Source organism: Oncorhynchus tshawytscha, unplaced genomic scaffold (assembly GCF_018296145.1).
Source record: "Oncorhynchus tshawytscha isolate Ot180627B unplaced genomic scaffold, Otsh_v2.0 Un_contig_1008_pilon_pilon, whole genome shotgun sequence".
Classification (NCBI taxonomy): Eukaryota; Metazoa; Chordata; class Actinopteri; order Salmoniformes; family Salmonidae; genus Oncorhynchus; species Oncorhynchus tshawytscha.
In genome coordinates, this window is record NW_024608539.1 from 10258 (window position 1) to 32500 (window position 22243).

Genomic DNA, 22243 nt, shown 5'->3' on the forward strand with positions numbered 1-22243 from the left:
TTTGGAGCTGTGGCTTCTTCCTTGCTGAGCGGCCTTTCAGGTTATGTCGATATAGGACTCGTGTTACTGTGGATATAGATACTTTTGTAGCCGTTTCCTCCAGCATCTTCACAAGGTCCTTTGCTGTTGTTAAGGGATTGATTGGCACTTTTCACACCAAAGTACGTTCATCTCTAAGAGACAGAACGCGTCTCCTTCCTGAGCGGTATGATGGCTGCGTGGTCCCATGGCGTTTATACTTGCATACTATTGTTTGTACAGATGAACGTGGTACCTTCAGGTGTTTGGAAATTGCTCCCAAGGATGAACCAGACTTGAGGACTACCATTTTTTTCCTGAGGTCTTAGCTGATTTCTTTTGATTTTCCCATGATGTCAAGCAAAGAGGCACTGAGTTTGAAAGTAGGCCTTGAAATACATCCACAGGTACACCTCCAATTGACTCAAATGATGTCAAATAGCCTATCAGAAGCTTCTAAAGCCATGACATCATTTTCTGGAATTTTCCAAGCTGTTTAAAGACACAGTCAACTTAGTGTATGTAAACTTCTGACGCACTGGAATTGTGATAGATTATTTCACTAAAATTCACCGTGTCTGTGAAAAACTACTTGTGTCATGCACAAAGTAAATGTCCTAACCAACTTGCCAAAACTATGGTTTGTTAAACCTCTAGGAGCACGAGGACAGATGCCATTAACAAGAAATGTGTGGAGTGGTTGAAAAACGAGTTTAAATGACTCCAACCTAAGTGTATGTAAACTTCAACTGTGTCTATATGATATATATATGTATGTGTGTGTGTGTGTGTGTGTGTGTGTGTGTGTGTGTGTGTGTGTGTGTGTGTGTATATTTTACACACATAACCAGTCAAAAGTTTTAGAACACCTACTCATTCAAGGGTTTTTCCTTTATTTGTCCTATTTTCTACAGCTTCACCTGGAATGCTTTTACAACAGTCTTGAAGGAGTTCCCACATATGCTGAACACTTGTTGGCTGCTTTTCCTTCACACTGCGGTCCAACTCATCCCAAACATCAAAATTGGGTTAAGGTCGGGTGACCGTGGAGGCCAGGTCATCTGATGCAGCACTCCATCACTCTCCTTCTTGGTCAATTAGCCCTTACACAGTCTCGATGTATGTTAGGCCTGTGTCGATGTGTGTTGGGTCATTGTCCTGTTGAAAAACAAATGATAGTCCCACTAAGAGCAAACCATATGGGATGGTGTATCACTGCAGAATGCTGTGGAAGCCATGCTGGTTAAGTGTGCCTTGAATTCTAAATAAATCACAGACAGTGTCACCAGAAAAGCACCCCCACACCATCACACCTCCTCCTCCATGTTTCACGGTGGGAACCACACATGAGATCATCCGTTCACCTACTCTACGCCTCACAAAGACAGTGCTTGGAACCACAAATCTCAAATTTGGACATCAGCAGCAAAGGAAGGATTTCCACTGGTCTAATGTCCATTGCCCGTGCTCCATGGCCCGTGCTCCATGGCCCAAGCAAGTCTCTTCATATTGGTGTCCTTTAGTAGTGGTTTCTTTGCAGCAATTCAACCATGAAGGCCTGATTCACGCAGTCTCCTCTGAACAGTTGATGTTGAGATGTGTCTATTACTTGAACTCTGAAGCATTTATTTGGGCTGCAATTTCAGAGGCTGGTAGCTCTAATGAACATATCCTCTTCCACAGAGGTAACTCGGTCTTCCTTTCCTGTGGCGGTCCTCATGAGAGACAGTTTCATCATCGTGCTTGATGGTTTTATCGACTGCACTTGAAGAAACTTTCAAAGTTCTTGAAATGTTCCATATTGTCTTAAAGTAATGATGGACTGTTGTTTCTCTTTGCTTATTTGAGCTGTTCTTGCCATAATATGGACTTGGTCTTTTACCAAATAGGGCGATCTTCAGTATACCACCCATACCTGGTCACAACACAACTGATTGGCTTAAATGCATTAAGGAGGAAAGAAATTCCACAAATAAACTTTTAACAAGGCACACCTGTTAATTAAAATGCATTCCAGGTGACTACCTCGTGAAGCTGGTTGAGAGAATACCAAGCATGTGCAAAGCGGTCATCAAGGCAAAGGGTGGCTACTTTGAAGAATCTCAAAAATAAAATATATTTAGATATATTTGTTTAACACATTTTTGGTTACTACATGATTCCATGTGTTATTTCATAGTTTTGATGTCTACATTGTAGAAAATAGTACAAATTAAGAAAAACCCTTGAATGTAAAACTGGTACTGGTCGACTGGTACTGTGTCACACACACACACACACACACACACACACACACACACACACACACACACACACACACACGCTGCCTTCAGACCCCTTGACTTTTCCCACATTTTGTTACGTTACAGCCTTATTCTAAAATGGATCAAATAAAAACTTCCTCAGCAATCTACACACTATACCCCATAATGACATCACAACACCCCATAATGACATCACAACACCCCAAAATGACATCACAACACCCCATAATGACATCACAACACCCCATAATGACATCACAACACTCCAAAATTACATCCAACACCCCAAAATTACATCACAACACCCCAAAATGACAGTGTATTATTTTTGCAGGAATCTTCTTGCGAATGATTTTGCCAAAGATTGTATCTCCGCCGGGCTGGGCAACCTGAGCTTTTGCTATCTCCTGTGTGCAAATGTATAAAAATATTGAACAGAAATACCTTATTTATGTATATATTAAGACCATTTGCTATGAGACTCGAAATTGAACTGCATCCTGTTTCCATTGATCATCCTTGAGATGTTTCTACAACTTGGAGTCCACCTGTGGTAAAATCAATTGATTGGACATTTGGAAAGCAAGACCTGTGTATACAAGGTCCCACAGTTGACAGTGCATGTCAGAGAAAAAAACCAAGCCATGACGTCGAAGGAATTGTCCGTAGAGCTCAGAGACATGATTGTGACGAGGCACAGATCTGGGGAAAGGTACGGAAACATTTCTGCAGCATTGAAGGTCCCCAAGAACATAGTGGCCTCCATCATTCTTAAATGGAAGAAGTTTGGAACCAGTCTTGGTCAGGGAGATGACCAAGAACCTGAAGGTCACTCTGACAGAGCTCCAGAGTTCCTCTGTGGAGATGGGAGAACCTTCCAGGAGGGCAACCATCTCTGCAGCACTCCACCGATCAGGCCTTTATGGTAAAGTGGCCAGACGGAAGACACTCTTCATTCAGTAAAAGGCTCATGACAGCACTCTTGCAGTTTGCCAAAAGGCACCTAAAGACTCTCAGACCATGAAAAACAAGATTCTCTGGTTTGATGAAACCAAGATTGAACTCTTTGGCAGGAATGCAAAGCGTCACGTCTGGAGGAAACCTGGCACCATCCCTACGGTGAAGCATGGTGGTGGCAATATCATCATGTGGGGATGTTTTTCAGGGGCAGGGACTGGGAGACTTGTCAGGATCGAGGGAAAGATGAACAGAGTAAGGTACACAGAGATCTTTGATGAAAACCTGCTAAAGAGCACTCAGGAACCTCAGACTGGGGAGAAGGTTCAACTTCCAAGAGGACAACGACCCTAAGCACACAACCAAGACAACACAGGAGTGGCTTTGGGACAAGTCTCTGAATGTCCTTGAGTGGACCAGCCAAAGGCCGGACTTGAACCCTATCGAACATCTCTGGAGAGACCTGAAAATAGCTGTGCAGCGACGCTCCCCATCCAACCTGACAGAGCTTGAGAGGATCTGCAGAGAAGAATGGGAGAAACTCCCCAAGATACTGGTGTGCCAAGCTTGTAGCGTCATTCACATTAAGACTCGAGGCTGAATACTTGTAAATGCTTCACAAAGTCTGAATACTTTTTTCAATTTTTTTTTAATGTGCAAACACTTGTGATAACCTCTTTTTGCTTCATCATTATGGGGTGTTGTGTGTAGATCGATGAGGAGAAAAAAAACGATTTAATCCATTTTATAACAAGGCTGTAACGTAACAAAATGTGGAAAAAGTCAAGGGGTCTGAATACCTTCTGAATGCTCTGTATATTTATATTAGAGACAGGAAGAGGAGTCATTAAACACAGTGTATATTTATATTAGAGACAGGAAGAGGAGTCATTAAACACAGTGTATATTTATATTAGAGACAGGAAGAGGAGTCATTAAACACAGTTTCCTTCTCTGTATATTAGAGACAGGAAGAGGAGTCATTAAACACAGTGTATATTTATATTAGAGACAGGAAGAGGAGTCATTAAACACAGTTTCCTTCTCTGTATATTAGAGACAGGAAGAGGAGTCATTAAACACAGTGTATATTTATATTAGAGACAGGAAGAGGAGTCATTAAACACAGTTTCCTTCTCTGTATATTAGAGACAGGAAGAGGAATCATTAAACACAGTTTCCTTCTCTGTATATTAGAGACAGGAAGAGGAGTCATTAAACACAGTTTCCTTCTCTGTATATTAGAGACAGGAAGAGGAGTCATTAAACACAGTTTCCTTCTCTGTATATTAGAGACAGGAAGAGGAATCATTAAACACAGTTTCCTTCTCTGTATATTAGAGACAGGAAGAGGAATCATTAAACACAGTTTCCTTCTCTGTATATTAGAGACAGGAAGAGGAATCATTAAACACAGTTTCCTTCTCTGTATATTAGAGACAGGAAGAGGAATCATTAAACACAGTTTCCTTCTCTGTATATTAGAGACAGGAAGAGGAATCATTAAACACAGTTTCCTTCTCTGTATATTAGAGACAGGAAGAGGAATCATTAAACACAGTTTCCTCCAGTGGAGGGGGATTTGGGTGACCAGTATGGGGCAGGTTTTTGGTATATTGTTCAGTAACACCATAATCTGGCAACCCTGGTATATTGTTCAGTAATGTTAGAATCTGGCAACCCTGGTATATGGCTCAGTAATGTTAGAATCTGGCAACCCTGGTATATGGTTCAGTAATGTTAGAATCTGGCAACCCTGGTATATGGTTCATTAATGTTAGAATCTGGCAACCCTGGTATATGGTTCATTAATGTTAGAATCTGGCAACCCTGGTATATGGTTCAGTAATGTTAGAATCTGGCAACCCTGGTATATGGTTCAGTAATGTTAGAATCTGGCAACCCTGGTATATGGTTCAGTAATGTTAGAATCTGGCAACCCTGGTATATGGCTCAGTAATGTTAGAATCTGGCAACCCTGGTATATGGTTCATTAATGTTAGAATCTGGCAACCCTGGTATATGGTTCAGTAATGTTAGAATCTGGCAACCCTGGTATATGGTTCAGTAATGTTAGAATCTGGCAACCCTGGTATATGGTTCAGTAACATTAGAATCCTATTATGTTTGACTTTCTGGCACAGAAATCCCTTTTACTGCTAAATAACTAACACTAGCTTAAAACTCTTTTGGGATAGGGGGCAGCATTTTCACTTTTGGATGAATAGGGTGCCCAGACTGAACTGCTTCCTACTCTGTCCCAGATGCTAATATATGCATATTAATTATTAGTATTGGAGAGAAAACACTCTGAAGTTTCTAAAACTGTTTGAATGATGTCTGTGAGAATAACAGAAGTCATATGGCAGGCGAAAAACCTGAGACAAATAAAAGCAGGAAGTGGGACATGTGAGGTTTGTAGTTTTTCAAAGCTTGGCCTACCGAATACACAGTGGGACATGTGAAGTTTGTAGTTTTTCAAAGCTTGGCCTACCGAATACACAGTGGGACATGTGAGGTTTGTAGTTTTTCAAAGCTTGGCCTACCGAATACACAGTGGGACATGTGAGGTTTGTAGTTTTTCAAAGCTTGGCCTACCGAATACACAGTGGGATAAAGTTGCACTTCCTACGGCTTCCACTAGATGTCAACCATCTTTAGAAACTTGAACAAGGATTCTACTATAAAGGAGGGGCCCATGAGACCTGTTTGAGTCAGTGGTCTGGCAGAGTGTCTCAGGCTCGTGAAGCGCGCTCCCGGCAGAGTTACCTCTCGTTCCAGTGCTTTTCTTCAGAACATTATTGATGTTTTATGTTAAAAACATCCTAAAGATTGATTCCATACATCGTTTGACATGTTTCTAAAGGACTGTAACGGAACTTTTCGAGTTTCTATCTGTACGAAGTACCTGCGCCTCATGAAGATGGATTACTGGGCTGAACACGCTACCAACAAGTGTTACACTGTTCACATGGACTCATCACCTCTTACTGTTCACATGGACTCATCACCTCTTACACTGTTCACCTGGACTCATCACCTCTTACTGTTCACATGGACTCATCACATGGACTCATCACATCTTACACTGTTCACATGGACTCATCACCTCTTACTGTTCACATGGACTCATCACATCTTCCACTGTTCACATGGACTCATCACATCTTCCACTGTTCACATGGACTCATCACCTCTTCCACTGTTCACATGGACTCATCACATCTTACACTGTTCACCTGGACTCATCACATGGACTCATCACATCTTACACTGTTCACATGGACTCATCACATGGACTCATCACATCTTACACTGTTCACATGGACTCATCACATGGACTCATCACCTCTTACACTGTTCACATGGACTCATCACCTCTTACACTGTTCACCTGGACTCATCACCTCTTACACTGTTCACATGGACTCATCACCTCTTACACTGTTCACATGGACTCATCACCTCTTACTGTTCACATGGACTCATCACATGGACTCATCACCTCTTACTGTTCACATGGACTCATCACATGGACTCATCACCTCTTACTGTTCACATGGACTCATCACATGGACTCATCACCTCTTACTGTTCACATGGACTCATCACCTCTTACTGTTCACATGGACTCATCACCTCTTACACTGTTCACATGGACTCATCACCTCTTACACTGTTCACATGGACTCATCACCTCTTACACTGTTCATCACCTCTTACTGTTCACATGGACTCATCACCTCTTACACTGTTCACATGGACTCATCACCTCTAACTGTTCACATGGACTCATCACATGGACGCATCACCTCTTACTGTTCACATGGACTCATCACATGGACTCATCACCTCTTACACTGTTCACATGGACTCATCACCTCTTACTGTTCACATGGACTCATCACATGGACTCATCACCTCTTACACTGTTCACATGGACTCATCACCTCTTACTGTTCACATGGACTCATCACATGGACTCATCACCTCTTACTGTTCACATGGACTCATCACCTCTTACACTGTTCACATGGACTCATCACCTCTTACACTGTTCACATGGACTCATCACCTCTTACTGTTCACATGGACTCATCACATGGACTCATCACATCTTACACTGTTCACCTGGACTCATCACATGGACTCATCACATCTTACACTGTTCACATGGACTCATCACCTCTTACACTGTTCACCTGGACTCATCACCTCTTACACTGTTCACATGGACTCATCACCTCTTACACTGTTCACATGGACTCATCACCTCTTACACTGTTCACATGGACTCATCACATCTTACACTGTTCACATGGACTCATCACATCTTACACTGTTCACATGGACTCATCACATGGACCCATCACCTCTTACACTGTTCACATGGACTCATCACATGGACTCATCACCTCTTACACTGTTCACATGGACTCATCACATCTTACACTGTTCACATGGACTCATCACATGGACTCATCACCTCTTACACTGTTCACATGGACTCATCACCTCTTACTGTTCACATGGACTCATCACATGGACTCATCACCTCTTACACTGTTCACATGGACTCATCACATGGACTCATCACCTCTTACTGTTCACATGCTCATCACATGGACTCATCACCTCTTACTGTTCACATGGACTCATCACCTCTTACTGTTCACATGGACTCATCACCTCTTACTGTTCACATGGACTCATCACCTCTTACACTGTTCACATGGACTCATCCCCTCTTACTGTTCACATGGACTCATCACATGGACTCATCACCTCTTACTGTTCACATGGACTCATCACCTCTTACTGTTCACATGGACTCATCACATGGACTCATCACCTCTTACTGTTCACATGGACTCATCACCTCTTACTGTTCACATGGACTCATCACCTCTTACACTGTTCACATGGACTCATCACCTCTTACACTGTTCACCTGGACTCATCACCTCTTACACTGTTCACATGGACTCATCACCTCTTACACTGTTCACATGGACTCATCACATGGACTCATCACCTCTTACTGTTCACATGGACTCATCACATGGACTCATCACCTCTTACTGTTCACATGGACTCATCACCTCTTACACTGTTCACCTGGACTCATCACCTCTTACTGTTCACCTGGACTCATCACCTCTTACACTGTTCACATGGACTCATCACCTCTTACACTGTTCACCTGGACTCATCACCTCTTACACTGTTCACCTGGACTCATCACCTCTTACTGTTCACCTGGACTCATCACCTCTTACACTGTTCACATGGACTCATCACATGGACTCATCACCTCTTACACTGTTCACATGGACTCATCACATGGACTCATCACCTCTTACTGTTCACATGGACTCATCCCCTCTTACTGTTCACAGGGACTCATCACATGGACTCATCACCTCTTACACTGTTCACATGGACTCATCACCTCTTACACTGTTCACATGGACTCATCACCTCTTACACTGTTCACATGGACTCATCACCTCTTACACTGTTCACATGGACTCATCACCTCTTACACTGTTCACATGGACTCATCACCTCTTACTGTTCACATGGACTCATCACATGGACTCATCACCTCTTACACTGTTCACCTGGACTCATCACCTCTTACACTGTTCACATGGACTCATCCCCTCTTACTGTTCACAGGGACTCATCACATGGACTCATCCCCTCTTACTGTTCACAGGGACTCATCACATGGACTCATCACCTCTTACACTGTTCACCTGGACTCATCACCTCTTACACTGTTCACATGGACTCATCCCCTCTTACTGTTCACAGGGACTCATCACATGGACTCATCCCCTCTTACTGTTCACAGGGACTCATCACATGGACTCATCACATGGACTCATCACCTCTTACACTGTTCCCATGGACTCATCACCTCTTACACTGTTCCCACACAAACCCCGCCTCTGCGGGACGCTGCTCCAGTTGTGTGCGTCACCAGTCATTACCAGTGCAGGCTACATGCTGGTGTATCATACTAACACACACAGACAACACCATATAACCTGTGCGTGTGGAGGCACATAAGTAGGTGGACTTATTTTCCCTTTTGTACTTTAACTATTTGCAAATAAATTACATTTGAAATGTCTTTATTCTTCTGGAACTTCTGTGAGTGTAATGTTTACTGTTCAATTGTATTGTTTATTTCACTTTTGTTTATTATCTAGTTTACTTGCTTTGGCAATGTCAACATATGCTACCCATTCCAATAAAGCCCTTAACTTGAATAAATTGAAATGATTTGAGAGAGCGAGACAGCACGAGCGAGAGCGAGCGAGCGAGACAGCGCAGGAGCGAGAGAGAGAGAGAGCGCAGGAGCGAGAGAGAGAGAGAGCGCAGGAGCGAGAGAGAGAGAGAGCGCAGGAGCGAGAGAGAGAGAGAGAGAGAGAGAGAGAGAGGAGGAGTACTTGAGCTGAGGTTAATAAATATTGACAGTGAATCATCTTCCCCGACAGGGTCGCAGGTGGCTCTCTGAGGATTTAACACACTGGAGAGAACACACTAAAACCCAAATAAAGCTTAACGAACCCTCAAAACGAAGTTCGATGTCCTTTCAAGAAAACTACCCCCCCCAAATAAAGCTTAACGAACCCTCAAAACGAAGTTCGATGTCCTTTAAGAAAAATACCCCCTATCGCCTCTCTCTAACCCCCTCGCTCTCTCCTCCTTTTTCTACCAGTCCTTAATTAATGACATTCTCCTGCCATCTTCACCTGTTCTCTTTTCAATCTGCCACTGATTTGATACGCAGAGTTCATTCATCCCTCCATCTCTCCTTTCATCCCCCATCTCTCCCTTCATCCCCCATCTCTCCCTTCATCCCTCCATCCCCCGTCTCTCCCTCCATCCCCCCCGTCTCTCCCTCCATCCCCCGTCTCTCCCTCCATCCCCCGTCTCTCCCTCCATCCCCCCGTCTCTCCCTCCATCCCCCGTCTCTCCCTCCATCCCCCGTCTCTCCCTCCATCCCCGTCTCTCCCTCCATCCCCCGTCTCTCCCTCCATCCCCCATCTCTCCCTTCATCCCCCATCTCTCCCTTCATCCCTCCATCCCCCGTCTCTTCCTCCATCCTCCCGTCTCTCCCTCCATCCCCCGTCTCTCCCTCCATCCCCCGTCTCTCCCTCCATCCCCCGTCTCTCCCTCCATCCCCCCGTCTCTCCCTCCATCCCCCGTCTCTTCCTCCATCCCCCCCGTCTCTTCCTCCATCCCCGTCTCTCTCCCTCCATCCCCCGTCTCTCCCTCCATCCCCCCGTCTCTCCCTCCATCCCCCCGTCTCTCCCTCCATCCATCCCCCCGTCTCTCCCTCCATCCCCCCGTCTCTCCCTCCATCCCCCGTCTCTCCCTCCATCCCCCCATCTCTCCCTTCATCCCCCATCTCTCCCTCCATCCCCCGTCTCTCCTTTCATCCCCCCGTCTCTCCTTTCATTTCTCCATCCCCCGTCTCTCCCTCTATCCCCCCGTCTCTCCCTCCATCCCCCCGTCTCTCCTTTCATCCCCCCGTCTCTCCTTTCATTTCTCCATCCCCCGTCTCTCCCTCCATCCCCCCGTCTCTCCTTTCATCCCCCCGTCTCTCCTTTCATTTCTCCATCCCCCGTCTCTCCCTCCATCCCCCGTCTCTCCCTCCATCCCCGTCTCTCCTTTCATCCCCCCGTCTCTCCCTTCATCCCCCATCTCTCCCTTCATCCCCATCTCTCTCCCTCCGTCTCCCCCCCCGTCTCTCCCTCCACCCCGTCTCTCCCTCCCTCCCCCGTCTCTCCCTCCATCCCCCCGTCTCTCCCTCCATCCCCCGTCTCTCCTTTCATCCCCCGTCTCTCCTTTCATCTCTCCATCCCCCATCTCTCCTTTCATCCCCCCATCTCTCCTTTCATCTCTCCATCCCCCATCTCTCCTTTCATCCCCCATCTCTCCTTTCATCTCTCTCCTCTAATTCTCTAACCCTCCAATCTCCCTCATCTCTCTTTCTCCCTCTGATATCCACCTGTGTTATAGAGTCTCTTCACACGTAACCTAACGTAGCAGACATAACTAGTCTCTGATCATATAACCTAACAGACATAACTAGTCTCTGATCATGTAACCTAACAGACACAACTAGTCTCTACACATGTAACCTAACAGACACAACTAGTCTCTACACATGTAACCTAACAGACATAACTAGTCTCTGATCACTGGCCCAACACTCTAACCGTTTGGCCGCCGTGTCGGTTCTGTGATTGGTTACTGGCCCAACACTAACCGCTTGGTCACCTTGTCGGTTCCGTGATTGGTTACTGGCCCAACACTCTAACCGCTTGGTCACCTTGTCGGTTCGCTGATTGGTTACTGGCCCAACACTCTAACCGCTTGGTCACCTTGTCGGTTCGCTGATTGGTTACTGGCCCAACACTAACCGCTTGGCCGCCTTGTCGGTTCCGTGATTGGTTACTGGCCCAACACTAACCGCTTGGCCACCTTGTCAGTTCGGTGATTGGTTACTGGCCCAACACTCTAACCGCTTGGCCACCTTGTCGGTTCCGTGATTGGTTACTGGCCCAACACTCTAACCGCTTGGTCACCTTGTCGGTTCCGTGATTGGTTACTGGCCCAACACTCTAACCGCTTGGTCACCTTGTCGGTTCTGTGATTGGTTACTGGCCCAACACTCTAACCGCTTGGCCACCTTGTCGGTTCGCTGATTGGTTACTGGCCCAACACTAACCGCTTGGCCACCTTGTTGGTTCCGTGATTGGTTACTGGCCCAACACTCTAACCTCTTGGTCACCTTGTGTGTTTGTACCTTAAACAGTAGAGAGTCATCCATGTGTTCAGCGTAGACAGAGGTCAGCCTGTACTGGTTCTCAGTAGTGATGTCTATCTGATAGCCGGTCAGAACATAACACACAGTCCTGAACTCCTGAATCTTCCTCTGGAACACCTGGCAACAACACAGATACAACACTGGTTCACAATCGTCTCTCAAACTCATCAGAAGAGATGAGGTAGAGGAGAGAGAGAGAGAGATGAGGTAGATGAGAGAGAGATGAGGTAGAGGAGAGAGAGATGAGGTAGAGGAGAGAGGGATGAGGTAGAGGAGAGAGAGGGATGAGGTAGAGGAGAGAGAGGGATGAGGTAGAGGAGAGAGAGATGAGGTAGAGGAGAGAGGGATGAGGTAGAGGAGAGAGAGGGATGAGGTAGAGGAGAGAGAGGGATGAGGTAGAGGAGAGAGAGGGATGAGGTAGAGGAGAGAGAGGGATGAGGTAGAGGAGAGAGAGGGATGAGGTAGAGGAGAGAGGGATGAGGTAGAGAGAGAGAGAGGGGATGAGGTAGAGGAGAGAGGGGGATGAGGTAGAGGAGAGGGGGATGAGGTAGAGGAGAGAGGGATGAGGTAGAGGAGAGAGGGATGAGGTAGAGGAGAGAGAGGGATGAGGTAGAGGAGAGAGAGAGGGATGAGGTAGAGGAGAGAGGGATAGAGGAGAGAGAGATGAGGTAGAGAGAGAGAGGGATGAGGTAGAGGGAGAGGGGGATGAGGTAGAGGAGAGAGGGGGATGAGGTAGAGGAGAGAGGGATGAGGTAGAGGAGAGAGAGAGATGAGGTAGAGGAGAGAGAGAGATAAGGTAGAGAGAGAGAGGGATGAGGTAGAGGAGAGAGGGATGAGGTAGAGAGGAGAGGGATGAGGTAGATGAGGTAGAGAGAGGGATGCGGTAGAGGAGAGAGGGATGCGGTAGAGGAGAGAGGGATGCGGTAGAGGAGAGAGGGATGCGGTAGAGGAGAGAGGGATGAGGTAGAGGAGAGAGGGATGAGGTAGAGGAGAGAGGGATGCGGTAGAGGAGAGAGAGGGATGAGGTAGAGGAGAGAGGGGGATGAGGTAGAGGAGAGAGGGATGAGGTAGAGGAGAGAGAGAGATGAGGTAGAGGAGAGAGGGATGAGGTAGAGGAGAGAGAGATGAGGTAGAGGAGAGAGAGAGATGAGGTAGAGGAGAGAGAGATGAGGTAGAGGAGAGAGAGATGAGGTAGAGAGGAATAAGATGTGTAGGAAGAAGGGGGATAAAACATGTTTATTTTCTATGTAATACAACATTCCACACCTCCTTCAACCGCTGGTTCTTCAGTTCAGCTGTTTCCATCTGTTTACGCAGATCTACAACACAGAACAGTCGTGTTAAGCCGGATGTAGAACACAGAACAGTCCCTTAACGTAGAGCTGTCATGTTAAAGTAGACCTACAACACAAAACAGTCCCTTAACGTAGAGCTGTCATGTTAAAGTAGACCTACAACACAAAACAGTCCCTTAACGTAGAGCTGTCATGTTAAAGTAGACCTACAGGTTTTATTTGGCCCGCGGGTGGTTTTATTGGGCCCGCGGGTGGTTTTATTGGGCCCGCGGGTGGTTTTATTGGGCCCGCGGGTGGTTTTATTGGGCCCGCGGGTGGTTTTATTGGGCCCGCGGGTTTTCTAAGAAATTAGCTCCAGATTTCTCACATTAAAATCACTTGTTCCCAAGTATTTCATACACAGAGAGACAGGGTGATCGTATACACATGGAAACAATGTTTCAAGTGATTGTGTTTTAGTCAAGCTTATCTGTTTGGGCTTCTTCAGGTCCATTTTCAGTCTACATAATTACAAATCATTTGTTCCAGCCTCCTGACCGTCCACTTCAGAAAGAAAATATTAATCTAATTGACGATCCCTGACATAGAACATAGCAGAGAATATGACATATAGAATAGTCTGCATAGTCTTAAACAGAGTCACTATGTAGATCTAGGAGAGAGGAGACAAGAAGAGGGGAGGAGAGGAAGGAAGAGGAGAAGAGGTAGGGGAGTGGTGAAGGAGGAAAGAGGAGGAGGAGAGAGATTGAGAGGAGAGGAGAGAGACAAAGGAGGTGGAGGAGAGGAGGTCGAGAGAGTGGAGGTGGAGGATGAAGGTGGAGAGGAGAGAGGAGGTGGAGAGGAGAGAGGAGAGAAGAGGTAGAGAGGAGGTGGAGAGGAGAGAGGAGGTGGAGGAGAGAGGAGAGAAGAGGTGGAGAGGAGAGGAGACAAGAAGAGGGGAGGAGGGGAAGGAAGAGGTGGAGGAGAGAAGAGGTGGAGAGGAGAGAGGAGAGGAAGGAAGAGGAGATGAGGTAGAGGAGAGAGAGAGATGAGGTAGAGGAGAGAGAGAGATGAGGTAGAGGGGAGAGGGATGAGGTAGAGGAGAGAGGCAGAGAGAAGATGAGAAGAGGTAGAGGAGTGATGAAGGAGAGAAGAGGTGGAGGAGAGGAGAGAGGAGATAAGAAGAGGGGAGGAGAGGTGGAGAGGAGAGAGGAGGTGGAGGAGAGAGGAGATAAGTGGAGAAGAGAGGGGAGAAGAAGAGAGGGGAGAAGAGGGAGGAGAGGAGAGGGAGGAGAAGAGGGGAGAGGGGAGAAGAGAGGAGAAGAGGGTGGAGACGAGGTGGAGGTGAGTAGAGGTGGAGAGGAGAGAAGAGAGAAGAGGTGGAGAGGAGAAAAGAGGGTGGAGAAGAGGTGGAGTTAGAATAATAGACAGGAATAATTTGTTCAATTAAGTCTGAAATCAATTTGGGAAAGCGACTTTCCGATTTAAACGACTTGATTTGCGAAGACAAAGGACGTGTCCAGAAAAAAGGCACCATATTCTCCTTGTAGTACCCACAGGCTCCCAGGTCAAAAGGAGTGTACTATCTAGGGAACAGGGTAGCATCTGGAACACCATATTCCTCTTGTAGTACCCACAGGCTCCCAGGTCAAAAGGAGTGTACTATCTAGGGAACAGGGTAGCATCTGGAACACCATATTCCTCTTGTAGTACCCACAGGCTCCCAGGTCAAAAGGAGTGTACTATCTAGGGAACAGGGTAGCATCTGGAACACCATATTCCTCTTGTAGTACCCACAGGCTCCCAGGTCAAAAGGAGTGTACTATCTAGGGAACAGGGTAGCATCTGGAACACCCCCTCCGAGCCAGAGAAATGGGCCTGCCTGGAATCTGATCCATTATTGACAACACAGTGATTGTTCCATAGTTCAGAAGGAGTGGTGTGGGTCGAGTGGAGACGGAACAGAGCCTAATGGAACAACTGAATGACTGTGTAATTAACGTCACATAATCACAACAATGAACAATGACACAGACACATCCAGCCGTTGACAGCGTGAGGGGAATTACATGCTTTATTCATAATGTGATACTCCTTACCCTCTGGATTACTCATAATCACGTCTCTCCTCCTCTCCTTTCTACTTCATCTCCTCCCTTGTCCTCCCTCTCTCCTCCTCTCATCCTCCCTCGTCCTCCCTCCCTTGTCCTCCCCCTCTCCTCCCCCTCTCCTCCCTTGTCCTCCCTCTCTCCTCCCTCCCTTGTCCTCCCTCTCTCCTCCCACTGTCCTCCCTGTCCTCCCTTCCTTTGTCTTCCCTCTTTCCTCCCTTGTCCTCCCTCTCTCCTTCCTCCCTTGTCCTCCTCTGTCCTCCTCTCTCCTCCCTCCCTCCTCCCTTGTCTTCCCTCTCTCCTCCCTCCCTTGTCTTCCCTCTCTCCTCCCTCCCTTGTCTTCCCTCTCCTCCCTCCCTTGTACTCCCTCTCTCCTCCCTCCCTCCTGCCTCCCTCTCTCCTCCCTTGTCCTCCTCCCTCGCTTGTCTTCCCCCTCTCCTCCCTCCCTTGTCTTCCCCCTCTCCTCCCTTGTCCTCCCTCTCTCCTCCATCTCTCCTCCCTCCCTTGTCCTCCCTCTCTCCTCCCACTGTCCTCCCTGTCCTCCCTTCCTTTGTCTTCCCTCTTTCCTCCCTTGTCCTCCCTCTCTCCTTCCTCCCTGTCCTCCTCTGTCCTCCTCTCTCCTCCCTCCCTCCTTCCCTTGTCTTCCCTCTCTCCTCCCTCCCTTGTCTTCCCTCTCTCCTCCCTCCCTTGTCTTCCCTCTCTCCTCCCTCCCTTGTCCTCCCTCTCTCCTCCCTCGTCCTCCCTCCCTTGTCTTCCCTCTCTCCTCCCTCCCTTGTCTTCCCCCTCTCCTCCCTTGTCCTCCATCTCTCCTCCCTCCCTTGTCTTCCCCCTCTCCTCCCTCCCTTGTCCTCCCTCTGTCCTCCCTTGTCCTCCTCTCTCCTCCCTCCTCCTCTCATCCTCACCCTCTCCTCCCTCCCTTGTCCTCCCTCTCCCCCGTCCTCCCTCCCTCCCTCCCTCTCTCCTCCCTTGTCCTCCCTCTCTCCACCCTCCCTTGTCCTCTCTCTCTCCTCCCTTGTCCTCCCTCTCTCCTCCCTCGTCTTCCCTCACTCCTCCCTCCCTCTCTCCTCCCTTGTCTTCCCTCTCCTCCCTCCCTTGTCTTCCCCCTCTCCTCCCTCCCTTGTCTTCCCCCTCTCCTCCCTCCCTTGTCTTCCCCCTCTCCTCCCTCCCTTGTCTTCCCCCTCTCCTCCTTGTCCTCCATCTCTCCTCCCTCCCTTGTCCTCCCTCTCTCCTCCCACTGTCCTCCCTGTCCTCCCTTCCTTTGTCTTCCCTCTTTCCTCCCTTGTCCTCCCTCTCTCCTTCCTCCCTTGTCCTCCTCTGTCCTCCTCTCTCCTCCCTCCCTCCTTCCCTTGTCTTGTCTTCCCTCTCTCCTCCCTCCCTTGTCTTCCCTCTCTCCTCCCTCCCTTGTCTTCCCTCTCTCCTCCCTCCCTTGTCCTCCCTCTCTCCTCCCTCCCTCTCTCCTCCCTCGTCCTCCCTCTCTCCTCCCTCCCTTGTCTTCCCTCTCTCCTCCCTCCCTTGTCTTCCCCCTCTCCTCCCTTGTCCTCCATCTCTCCTCCCTCCCTTGTCTTCCCCCTCTCCTCCCTCCCTTGTCCTCCCTCTGTCCTCCCTTGTCCTCCCTCTCTCCTCCCTCCTCCTCTCATCCTCACCCTCTCCTCCCTCCCTTGTCCTCCCTTGTCCTCCCTCTCCCCCCGTCCTCCCTCCCTCCCTCTCTCCTCCCTTGTCCTCCCTCTCTCCACCCTCCCTTGTCCTCACTCTCTCCTCCCTTGTCCTCCCTCTCTCCTCCCTCGTCTTCCCTCCTCCTCCCTCCCTCCTCCCTTGTCTTCCCTCTCCTCCCTCCCTTGTCTTCCCCCTCTCCTCCCTCCCTTGTCTTCCCCCTCTCCTCCCTTGTCCTCCCTCTCTCCTCCATCTCTCCTCCCTCCCTTGTCCTCCCTCTCTGGACTGTCCTCCCTGTCCTCCCTTCCTTTGTCTTCCCTCTTTCCTCCTCTCTCCTTCCTCCCTTGTCCTCCTCTGTCCTCCTCTGTCCTCCTCTCTCCTCCCTCTCTCCTCCCTCCCTCCCTCCTCCCTCCCTTGTCTTCCCTCTCTCCTCCCTCCCTTGTCTTCCCTCTCTCCTCCCTCCCTTGTCTTCCCTCTCTCCTCCCTCCCTTGTCCTCCCTCTCTCCTCCCTCCCTCCTGCCTCCCTCTCTCCTCCCTCGTGTTCCCTCTCTCCTCCCTCCCTTGTCTTCCCTCTCTCCTCCCTCCCTTGTCTTCCCTCTCTCCTCCCTCCCTTGTCTTCCCCCTCTCCTCCCTTGTCCTCCATCTCTCCTCCCTCCCTTGTCTTCCCCCTCTCCTCCCTCCCTTGTCCTCCCTTGTCCTCCCTCTCTCCTCCCTCCTCCTCTCATCCTCACCCTCTCCTCCCTCCCTTGTCCTCCCTCTGTCCTCCCTCCCTTGTCCTCCCTCTCTCCACCCTCCCTTGTCCTCACTTTCTCCTCCCTTGTCCTCCCTCTCTCCTCCCTCCCTTGTCTTCCCTCTCCTCCCTCCCTTGTCTTCCCCCTCTCCTCCCTCCCTTGTCTTCCCCCTCTCCTCCCTCCCTTGTCTTCCCCCTCTCCTCCCTCCCTTGTCTTCCCCCTCTCCTCCCTTGTCCTCCCTCTCTCCTCCATCTCTCCTCCCCTCCCTTGTCCTCCCTCTCTCCTCCCACTGTCCTCCCTGTCCTCCCTTCCTTTGTCTTCCCTCTTTCCTCCCTTGTCCTCCCTCTCTCCTTCCTCCCTTGTCCTCCTCTGTCCTCCTCTCTCCTCCCTCCCTCCTTCCCTTGTCTTGTCTTCCCTCTCTCCTCCCTCCTTGTCTTCCCTCTCTCCTCCCTCCCTTGTCTTCCCTCTCTCCTCCCTCCCTTGTCCTCCCTCTCTCCTCCCTCCCTCTCTCCTCCCTCGTCCTCCCTCTCTCCTCCCTCCCTTGTCTTCCCTCTCTCCTCCCTCCCTTGTCTTCCCCCTCTCCTCCCTTGTCCTCCATCTCTCCTCCTCCCTTGTCTTCCCCCTCTCCTCCCTCCCTTGTCCTCCCTCTGTCCTCCTTGTCCTCCCTCTCTCCTCCCTCCTCCTCTCATCCTCACCCTCTCCTCCCTCCCTTGTCCTCCTTGTCCTCCCTCTCCCCCCCCGTCCTCCCTCCCTCCCCTCTCCTCCCTTGTCCTCCCTCTCTCACCCTCCTTGTCCTCCTCTCTCCTCCCTTGTCCTCCCTCTCCCTCCCTCGTCTTCCCTCCTCCTCCCTCCCTCCTCCCTTGTCTTCCCTCTCCTCCCTCCCCTTCCCCCTCTCCTCCCTCCCTTGTCTTCCCCCTCTCCTCCCTTGTCCTCCCTCTCTCCTCCCCTCCTCCCTCCCTTGTCCTCCCTCTCTCCTCCCACTGTCCTCCCTGTCCTCCCTTCCTTTGTCTTCCCTCTTTCCTCCCCTCTCCTTCCTCCCTTGTCCTCCTCTGTCCTCCTCTGTCCTCCTCTCTCCTCCCTCCCTCCCTCCTCCCTCCCTTGTCTTCCCTCTCTCCTCCCTCCCTTGTCTTCCCTCTCTCCTCCCTCCCTTGTCTTCCCTCTCCCTCCCTTGTCCTCCCTCTCTCCTCCCTCCCTCCTGTCTTCCCTCGTGTTCCCTCTCTCCTCCCTCCCTTGTCTTCCCTCTCTCCTCCCTCCCTTGTCTTCCCTCTCTCCTCCCTCCCTTGTCTTCCCCCTCTCCTCCCTTGTCCTCCATCTCTCCTCCCTCCCTTGTCTTCCCCCTCTCCTCCCTCCCTTGTCCTCCCTTGTCCTCCCTCTCTCCTCCCTCCTCCTCTCATCCTCACCCTCTCCTCCCTCCCTTGTCCTCCCCTCCCCCGTCCTCCCCCCTTGTCCTCCCCTCTCCACCCCCCTTGTCCTCCTTTCTCCTCCCTTGTCCTCCCTCTCTCCTCCCTCCCTTGTCTTCCCTCTCCTCCCTCCCTTGTCTTCCCCCTCTCCTCCCTCCCTTGTCTTTCCCTCCTCCCTCCCTCTCTCCTCCCTTGTCTTCCCTCTCCTCCCTTGTCTTCCCTCTCCTCCCTCCCTTGTCTTCCCCCTCTCCTCCCTCCCTTGTCCTCCTCCTCCCTGTCCTCCCTTCTCCTCCATCTCTCCTCCCTCCCTCCTCTCTCCTCCCACTGTCCTCCCTGTCCTCCCTCTCTCCTTCCTCCCTTGTCCCCTCTGTCCTCCCTCTCCCTCCCTTGTCCTCCCCTCCCTCCCTCCCTCCTCCCTTGTCTTCCCTCTCTCCTCCCACCTTGCCTTCCCTCTCTCCTCCCTGTCCTTCCCTCTCTCCTCCCTCCCTTGTCTTCCCTCTCTCCTCCCTCCCTTGTCCTCTCTCTCCCCCTCCCTCCTCCCTCCCTTGTCTTCCCTCTCTCCCCTTGTCTTCCCTCTCTCCTCCCTCCCTCGTCCTCCCTCCCTCCCTCCCTCTCCCTCCTCCTCCCTCCCTGTGTCCCTCTCTCCCTCCCTTGTCTTCCTCCCTCCCTCCCTTGTCTTCCCCCTCCTCCCTCCCTTGTCTTCCCCCTCTCCCCTTGTCTTCCCCTCTCCTCCCTTGTCTTCCCCCTCCCTCCCTCCCTTGTCCTCCCTCTGTCCTCCCTCTCTCCTCCTCTCTCCTCTCATCCTCACCCTCTACTCCCTCCCTTGTCCTCCCTCTCCCCTGTCCTCCCTCCCTCTCTCCTCCCTGTCCACCCTCCCCTCCCTCTCTCCTCCCTGTCCTCCCTCACTCCTCCCTCCCTCTCCTCCCCCTGTCCTCCTCTCTCCTCCCTCCCTGTCTTCCCTCTCCCTCCCTCCCTTCTCCCCTGTCCTCCCTCTCTCCCTCTCCCTGTCCTCCCTCTCCTCCCCCCTTCTCCTCCCCTCCTCCCTTCTCCCTGTCCTCCCTTCCACACTTTTCTTTGTTTCTCCTCTGTCTGTCCATTTCTCATTCTCTAGGTCCTCACACGTTCACTCTCCCTAAGACAGAGCATTTCTGTGTTCAGTCTGTGTGTGTGTGTGTGCGTATAAACAGCCCATTTCTACAGTGAGTTTCAGTCTCTCTCCAGGGGTAACTAAAGCCGTGTTCACACTGCAGGCATTAATGCTCAAATCCGTTTTGGGATACCGACTGTCCAAACACCATGTTACAACCCACCAAAATCAGACGTGTGTGTGTGTGTTCACGCAGCAGTCATTGGTTGACATGGCTACGCTAGTTGTCATAGTAACGGCAGGCGTGCGAGCGGTGGTGGAGGCTGATTGGTGGTGGTGCTCGTGCTTCCTATCACTCAGAAGTGATGTAACAAGCTACGGTGACAACAACGCCTGCCGTTACCATGACAACAACCTGCCATGTTTCCTCGTTGAACGTTCAGAAGCAGTGTAAGAACACTTAAAGCCTCAAAGGAAAATATGAGTCTTCTCTGGCTAGCCAGCCACAGTAGTCCGCCAGCCAGCCACAGCAGCCAGCCAGCCACAGCAGTCCGCCAGCCAGCCACAGCAGTCCACTAGCTAGCCACAGCAGTCCACCAGCCAGCCACAGCAGTCCACAGTAGTCCTGCCAGCTAGCCACAGCAGTCCGCCAGCCAGCCACAGCAGTCCACAGCTAGCCACAGCAGTCCCACAGCAGTCCACTAGCCAGCCACAGCAGTCCACAGCCAGCCACAGCAGTCCACTAGCCAGCCACAGCAGTCAGCCAGCCAGCCACAGCAGCTAGCCAGCCAGCAGCCAGCCACAGCAGTCCACTAGCTAGCTAGCTAGCCAGCCAGCCGCAGTAGTCCAATAGCTAGCCAGCCAGCCACAGCAGTCCACTAGCTAGCCAGCCAGCCGCAGCAGTCCACCTAGCCAGCCGCAGCAGTCCACTAGCCAGCCACAGCAGTCCACTAGCCAGCCACAGCAGTCCACTAGCCAGCCACAGCAGTCCACTAGCCAGCCACAGCAGTCCACTAGCCAGCCACAGCAGTCCACTAGCCAGCCACAGCAGTCCACTAGCCAGCCGCAGCAGTCCACTAGCCAGCCGCAGCAGTCCACTAGCCAGCCACAGCAGTCCACTAGCCAGCCACAGCAGTCCACTAGCCAGCCACAGCAGTCCACTAGCCAGCCACAGCAGTCCACTAGCCAGCCACAGCAGTCCACTAGCCAGCCACAGCAGTCCACTAGCCAGCCACAGCAGTCCACCTAGCCAGCCGCAGCAGTCCACCTAGCCAGCCACAGCAGTCCACTAGCTAGCCACAGCAGTCCACTAGCTAGCCACAGCAGTCCACTAGCTAGCCACAGCAGTCCACTAGCCAGCCACAGCAGTCCACTAGCTAGCCACAGCAGTCCACTAGCCAGCCACAGCAGTCCACTAGCCAGCCACAGCAGTCCACTAGCCAGCCACAGCAGTCCACTAGCCAGCCACAGCAGTCCACTAGCTAGCCACAGCAGTCCACTAGCCAGCCACAGCAGTCCACTAGCCAGCCACAGCAGTCCACTAGCTAGCCACAGCAGTCCACTAGCCAGCCACAGCAGTCCACTAGCCAGCCACAGCAGTCCGTTAGCCAGCCACAGCAGTCCACTAGGAGCCACAGCAGTCCACTAGCTAGCCACAGCAGTCCACTAGCTAGACAGCAGTCCACTAGCTAGCCACAGCAGTCCACTAGCCAGCCACAGCAGTCCACTAGCCAGCCACAGCAGTCCACTAGCCAGCCACAGCAGTCCAGGGCCAGCCACAGCAGTCCACTAGCCAGCCACAGCAGTCCACTAGCCAGCCACAGCAGTCCACTAGCCAGCCACAGCAGTCCACTAGCCAGCCACAGCAGTCCACTAGCTAGCCACAGCAGTCCACTAGCCAGCC

At 50.8% G+C, this 22243-nt stretch overlaps 1 protein-coding gene across 1 annotated transcript in view; it reads right to left on the minus strand.

Moving 5' to 3' along the window:
- Nucleotides 1–11854: 11854 nt before the first annotated feature.
- The window catches only part of LOC121843607 (mitotic spindle assembly checkpoint protein MAD1-like), a 43495-nt gene continuing 33106 nt past the window's right edge, over nucleotides 11855–22243 (minus strand). The window contains exons 6-7 of the mRNA XM_042313334.1: nucleotides 13357–13409; nucleotides 11855–12207 (exon numbers count right to left, since the gene is read on the minus strand). Of these exons, the coding sequence (XP_042169268.1) occupies nucleotides 11869–12207; nucleotides 13357–13409 (392 nt within the window). The 3' untranslated portion in view covers nucleotides 11855–11868. The remainder of the gene's footprint in view (nucleotides 12208–13356; nucleotides 13410–22243) is intronic.